The following is a 7,557-nucleotide window of genomic DNA, read 5'->3' on the forward strand; positions in this document are numbered from 1 at the left end:
TTCATTAACAAATTGTTAATGCCCATAATGTGGTTCAGATCCCCTCTAATTAATCACATCATTAAGCACTCTCTCAGCCCCTGAAATCATCACCTAGGAGTAAACTATCTCCTTCTTCTATGGCTACTCTTTCTTACCCTCTCAACACATACCTCTTTAAAAATACACTTCTCCTTTCTGTGTTATAATTCTTCTAAATCCTCCTGGTAATTGCTGTAAATTTAATTTCCTCTTGTTTCTTTTCCTCTTTTTGTGCTTTTTTCTTTGTTTTGTGCTTTTTGTATGTTTTTGTTTTATGGATATAGGAAGTTATACATATCAAAGCAAATAAAAAATAAGTAGCTATGCCATTAATCAGATTGATTTAAATGACTGGTTTCCAGGTTTATTTGCTGCAGCTTCTTGAATGATTTGCAAAAAAGGATACAGGCTATTTATGTGGAAGCAACAAAAGTATGATAGGTCGGAGGCCAGCTGTCACTAGAGTAACTGAAAAGGACTGGTTAGGTAAAACTTAAAAACACACACACACTGTTTATTTCATCATATGCTACACTTCATTCTGAGTACATCAAGATTACATGAATTTTGTTTTCCCTTCCCGCCCCCCTCCCCGTTATAAACAGCAAAATGAGAGATATTCTCAAAAGAGATTTCTTTTTCCACCATCTGTTCTTCTGAAACTCCCATTATGGGGATTACAGAGATTGTGTTGATTTCCGTGGAAAAACAGATTAGAGTAGACGGTAGGTTATTGTTTATTTACAGGGATTTTCCTAAGTTCATTTCATTCATAAATCGGTCATGACTGTGTTTTTAATCTCCCGTCTCTATGGCCATTAGGTGTTTTAATTCAATGTACAGTCATCATCGCATCTAAATACATTTTCTTATTAAACTTATTAAGCTTTTTCACTTCAGTCTGAAAATGTTACCTAATATTCAGTCACTGAATGTATGTTTTAATGTTATTTTGCTCTAATGTACAGTACAGATAGGCAGGTCCACACACTCCCATATTCGCTAAGACAATTTCCAGTCAAAGCCAATGAAAAAAAAACCCAGCATCATTATTGTCCTACTACCCATATTGCTTTCATTGATTATGGACTGATTGACTAATTGATAGTCACTATTATGATAAGATCTCCATTCTTATAAAGCAATCCTGTGCAGATCTAACATACATTTTCAAATACAAAAAAATATACATTTTGTGTATACATGAGGCAATGGATTGTGAGGGGAAAATGTAAGGATAATAAAAGAAAAGGCTACATTGGTAGACAAAACAGACAGAGAAACAGAGTGGACAGAGTGGACAGATATGAAAAATTCCCAGTGCTATTATTATATTTTATGATTGCATTGTGTGTATTCAATTTCTTTTTTAATAACTGGAAAAAATTCATCCCTTTTGAAAATTGTGGTCTTCTTTCTTGTTTTCTTCAACGCGTTTCTCTTCTTTGTACTGTCCTCCTTTCTTTTTTCACTGGCGTGACATCATTCTTACAAATTCTTTAAGACAGAACACAAGAAAAGGTGAATACTCATCTGAAGTTGTTATGCAAATTGTACTTTTGAATAATGTGTAAGCTTCTACAATGTACATATTGATAAATCTATTCAAATGTTTGTCAGTACATGTATAGTGTTTTGAATAAATTATTACATTATTGTAAGATGGTGTCACAAGTAGTCACGTCACAAAGTATTTCCTCTGTGACCTTATTATACAGAATGGTTAACTGACCTATTAAAACAGATCATGAAATGTGTTCATAAGTTTATGATCTGATTCATAATACCTTAAGGAGATCCTATGCAGTGGTGTAACATACACTAAGTGCTTACAGTTGGATGAAATTTAGACCAACACGGTCACTCTCAGAATTAGCTTTTCTAGTTTCATTCATGGCACGTCATTCTGTGTGCTGAGAAAAATTAATTTAAAGGATTATAAATCTCTGGAGAGGATGCTAATATTTTGTAAAGGTCTCATGTAGGCATTTTCTGCTACTTGCAGCTTGGTAAAAAAGGCCTCTTTTCTACAAATGGGCATGCTCAGCAGGCCACTCAATTCTCACCCTCAAAGTCCACAGTCCCATCACCATTGTCATCAGCTTCTTTGACCACTGCATCAATCTCTTTTCGACTCATTTGCTCGCCCAGGAGTTTGGTCATGGCATGCCGTAGCTCTTCCGTCGTGATTTCGCCATCTCCATCTATGTCAAACTGGAAGTTGAGACAAGTGAGAGTAGGGCTTAAACTGAGAGCGGGGTCTACCTCAATGCATACAACAGGGGGTGAAGAGGAGCACAGGGGAGCGTAAGGAGAATGCTTACAGTGCATACAGAATGATGTATCCTCAGATCCATACCCAATGATCTCTCCTCACGGTCTCTAATGTGAAGGAAAACATGATTGCTCACACTTCACTACTGTATTGTCCTTGTTTCTCACCTCTTTGAATGCGTCTTTCAGTTCTTTCACTCCTATCATTCCAGCAGTTTCTGCCAAGAGCTTTGGAGCCATTAGCTCCACAAAATCCTCAAAGTCCACTCTACCACCCACTGAGAGATGGAGAGGAGGAGGGGAAAAGAAGAGAGAGAGAGAGGGAGTCAGATACAGGAAGAGAGAGTGGTATAAACATGCACACTGACTGTGAAAGCAGGTGGGAGGGGGGGGAACCTTCTTCGGTGATATGCTGTAGGATATCCATAATCTGAAGGATTTTTACAGACTATCTGATGAGCGGTCAGTCAAACCCATGAACATAAGGCATTTTGTGCATTTAGTGCATTACTGCATAAATGATTCAATCCTTCATGTACTGGATTAAAGATAAACTGTAGGACACTGTGACCCATAAACAGAGAGGTTACTAGTCATGTCATGTAGTATACACAACATGTAGTGTATGTATACAATATATTAAGGATACTAGCACAGTCAAAATGTACTGCAGCAGAGTTATCCTACTGCAATGGGTTCCAAGTTACCTGCCCCTTACTCGCCCTTATGCATATTTGCATAACGTATAGTATGTAGTCTGCACAGAGTTTATTATGCAGCGATGGGCATGAAAACCTCTTTGCATTGTGCTGAGGTTGGGTGGCAAAGAGTCTTGTGTTTTGTGTATCTCATCAGCAGAACTGTTGAGACAGGCATTAGTGCACAGCTGGTGCCAAGGGCAAGACTCACGGTTCATGTTGATGTTCTGGCTCAGTTCTATCAGCTCCATCTCAGTGGGCATGTATCCCATAGTCCTCATCAGGTTCCCCAGGTCTTTACAGCTGATCAGACCATCTTTATCCTTGTCAAACTCATCAAATGCCTCTCTTAGCTCTGTAAGGGGCACAGACAGTGGGCACTACTGAACAGGGTGGCAAATGAATGGCAGGGTAGAGTAAACTGTGCACAAGGCTGCTAGGCTATGCTGTGTACAGGGAAAAGGCAGTCAGACAGTAGTATTCACACTGTTATTTGCTGCAACACATTTATGATCAGACAGAGGGGCAGAGACATTAGCACACAGTCAGTTTCATCAGAAGAGGAGGAGATCTGTCCTAGATGTGCAAGAAATAATAAAAAAGCTTGACAAAAATATTGGCACAGGAAGGCAAAAGAATGCTGGATTGAAGAATTGGAATTTACCTTCTATTTCATCATCTGCCAGTCCTCTCTCCTGCAATACAGTTAAAGAAGAATTCAATATTGAAATGGGATTCCAATCACATATGGCAAGACTTCTTTCACATTTGATCAAATCTCTATCAATGAACAGCTCGGATGTAATATTTATGTACAGTTTTAAAAGTAAACGAGTCAAGTAAATGATAATTGTATATTTCCTCTAGGCTAAAAGTATTTTTTCAATGTGGAAGTTTCTTTCTACTCTAAAATAATAAATAATCTCTCACAGAATTTTGTGAGCTTCAATGGATTAATCTCTATCTCTCTCCCTCTCTCTCTCCATCTACTATCATATTTCAGCCAAATATATTTAATTAAAAGATAATTTTCTAATCTGCTGAAAGGTCACATTGTTTGGATTTTCTCACAGATGAGGATTAAAATTGGTTGAATACAGTATATGCTCTGACTGGGTGCTAATTTTATTACATAATGCTGCAAATATGTAATACAGCAGGTATAAACACTATCTTTGCACAAGACGCAAATGATAGCAGCATTTCAGATATGTGCTGTACTCATGCATGTTTATGTCTGATAACTGCTGATGAAATATTCATGAGGTGTGACTGAAAGCACAAATTACAATCTTTTAAAGAATTTGCCTCTTGGGTGTCAGCCCATTCACCTGTTTTAATTACTGAGCCTTTGCAGTGAGAGCACATTTGCATTTGAGCTAAATCAAAACCATAATATTTTTCCCTTTTTATTTGAGCCATCTGAAAAAAACTTTTCAGACTCAAATATGTAGCACCTTTCCCCATGGTCAAACAGATAATATCAGGTGAGACCTGTGGTGGGTTGACACATAATCACATGTAAAGAGGGCCAGGTAAATGGCATATAAAGAGTAGCATAAAGAGTTGCAAGACACTATAAAGTGTTCAGTAATGATATGACAGTGACACACATCACAGCACAAGAATAGTGCAAGTACAGACTTACAATGTTTTTCCCTCCCCTCAGGAAGATGCACGCTTCTCCAAAGCTCATTTCTTTTATCTGTGTCTGTGGTTAATTGGCAGGTCCTTTTTGAGTCTGTCAGGTACTGCACTGTGCTGACCTTGTGCCTCCCGAGTATCTGTTTGCCTTTGTTTGACTGGAGTTCAGGTTCAGTTCCCTCTGTGGAAAAAATACAAAATCGTTGTTCTGGCAGTTCCATTTTATCAAGTCATGGTTGTTTCTTTTATCAGTGATGTTATCATAATTCATCAAGGTTTTACTTATACAAACTGGATTACTGTGCACAATAATCAAATCATAGTGCATTATTGTTGATCACATTATTTTTCCATAATTTCAGTATTTGAGTATAATCTCAATGTAGTGCTCTCACTCTGTTGTCTTATGTGGGAACAATTTATATGGGGCTGCCTACAGCCAGTCACGTATGAGCCATGACATACTAATCAAGCTTTAGAGTTTTATCACACCAAATAATACACAGATAAAAATGTTTTGTTAATAAATTATCAGAAAACATGATGTGTACTGTTAAAAATACGTTTTAAGTAAGATGAGATACTTTGAAAGCTTGTTTTGAGAGTATAAACAAGTGTGGCCCATATTGTTCATATTCAGTGCAGTACCTGCTATACCAAACTGATTTGATGTACAGTCCACAACTTAAAAAACACATTTGGTGCACTAATTTGATTTTGAAATGATGATTTGTTGTTTTGAAATATGTATGAATCAGTTTCATTGTATATTAAATACACATGATATTGATACACATTATTGTTAGAAATGTGAAATATAATTAGAAATATTTTCAGTCCTTATTAAATTATGTATCTGAATTCATTGTGTCAGTATAATTTTGAAATGAATGTTCATGTGTAATGTAATTATTAAACTTCCACTCACCTCCTCTTGTTATAGTTATTCTCTTCACCCACAGATGAGCAGAATTAAACTCTTCTTGTTGAACAATCACAGTATCCTCTTTTCTTCTTTGATTTTTTTCTCTTCTGTCTACTCCTGTACTAAGAAGGAGTAACCATCTCTTTTGGCATGGAAGTAGGAAATGAAAGGAATCAAGGGATGTAGAGAGGAACAAAAAGATGGAGGGTGGGGAAGGGAGGGTAGAGGGTTTGAGGGAGGAGCTAGTGTAGATTAAACAGAGGGGACATGATGGAACTTTAATTAATTGATATGATTGAAATTAAACACCAGAACATGTATACAAAATGCTCTCTCAGAATATTGTAAAAACACAAAGATATTGTAGATATACAATATGCATGCAGCTGGAATGAATGCAAAATATACAAAGGATGAAGACTTAATTAAAATGGCAAACAAATGGATACTAAAAACAAACATGTTGCAATGGTCTTGTATTTTCTTATTTATTTGTCTAAGAAAACAAAAGATCATCATATTGACATTAATCTGCACTTTAGTGTATGAAAAATATACTACAGTATGCTAAAAAATCTTGCACTGGTAAACATGTCATGTAGGGCACAATTTTGCTAAATTTTGTTATTTTATCACATGTATTTATCTGTTGTTCTTGTCTCTGTAATATTATTATCTACTGGATATAATTTAATAATTACTAAATTCTATATGTATCTGAATTTGCTCTGTTCAACGCTATTGAGATTAAAGTTAAAGTACTATATATAGCATATGCATATATACGTACACACATGAGTCAGTGGCACATGGATCTCATGTCACACTGAAGGATTATTGTATTACAACATTTACTATACAAAACAATTGAATATACATAGTCCCAGACATTTCATTTGTACACTCTTTTTAACCTTTTCCTTTTCCGTGTCTCTTAGTTACATAAATTTATGATAGGCCTGCTCTTCCTCTAAAATCACAAATCTGTTTGCATAACCAGACTTAATTCAATGCTTTAAATCCAGGAGCATTAATACAGATTTTAATTTTGTTATTGTAGTGTAGCAACACTGGGGTTATATAAGGTCTGGGAGAAAGGGAAACAGAGTGGAAGCTGTGGTGATGTGGATAAGAAGAGAGAAAAGAAGGAAAAGGAGGGAGGGAGCCCTGTGAGGGACACGAGTCAGCAGATGGACAGCAGGGAACAGATCAGAAATGGATAAAGAGAAAAGGCGATGTGAGGATAAAAACACAGAGGACAGAGGGCAACATGATTAGAGAGAAAGAGCAGAGAAATAGCAGAGGATGTGAGTGAAAATTAAGACCTTATCAAAACATAATGAATATTTTTTGTCTAAAAGCAGTATGAAGACGGAGGTGCAGATTAGGACAAAGGTAACCCAGGGTGATCACACAGATAAGATATTTGCACAGAGCATCAAAGATGTAGGGAATGGGTGTGAGAAATGTTAAAAGGATGACAACTGCAGTAGGACAGAGATGGAATACAGAATGAGTTTGATATGAATGTAAATGAGTTTAGTCTTTTCATACCATAATTATTATTATTATTATTATTATTATTATTATTGTTGTTGTTGCTGTTGTTATTATTATATAATTAATGTTGTTGCTGTTGTTTATTGTTGTCTGGCATATGCCCTTATCCAGGGTGACTTACAGTGCATTAGTGGATATAAGCACAACCAAGCACAAAATAGAAGTCATTCTAAAATTACAAATACAAATTATAAAGTGCATGGGCAATCAATGCTATTAGAATTGACAATTACTGAAAGAATTGAAACACTATCTGCGATATCCTAAAGCTAAGTGATACAATCCAAGCTAAGAGTGTGTCGATTCCATGTACATCACTGATTCTATGTTTCTGGTCTAAGCTGAAAGTATCCTGTCCAAAAGAAGTGATTCTGCAGTGCTTAATTAAGGGTAGTGAGTGACTTTCACACAGCAGTGAGTATCTCGCTCCACCAC

At 36.2% G+C, this 7,557-nt stretch overlaps 1 protein-coding gene across 1 annotated transcript; it reads right to left on the minus strand.

Moving 5' to 3' along the window:
- Positions 1-1,489: 1,489 nt before the first annotated feature.
- cabp5a (calcium binding protein 5a) lies at positions 1,490-4,689 on the minus strand. The gene is made up of 6 exons (XM_036546747.1): positions 4,642-4,689; positions 3,658-3,688; positions 3,205-3,348; positions 2,464-2,573; positions 2,088-2,235; positions 1,490-1,518 (listed from the first exon to the last, which is right to left on the minus strand). The coding sequence occupies exons 1-6, from the start codon at positions 4,687-4,689 to the stop codon at positions 1,490-1,492; spliced, it is 510 nt and encodes a 169-aa protein (XP_036402640.1).
- Between the last annotated feature and the right edge of the window lie 2,868 nt (positions 4,690-7,557).

The sequence above is a fragment of the Megalops cyprinoides genome, chromosome 1, assembly GCF_013368585.1.
Source record: "Megalops cyprinoides isolate fMegCyp1 chromosome 1, fMegCyp1.pri, whole genome shotgun sequence".
NCBI lineage: Eukaryota > Metazoa > Chordata > Actinopteri > Elopiformes > Megalopidae > Megalops > Megalops cyprinoides.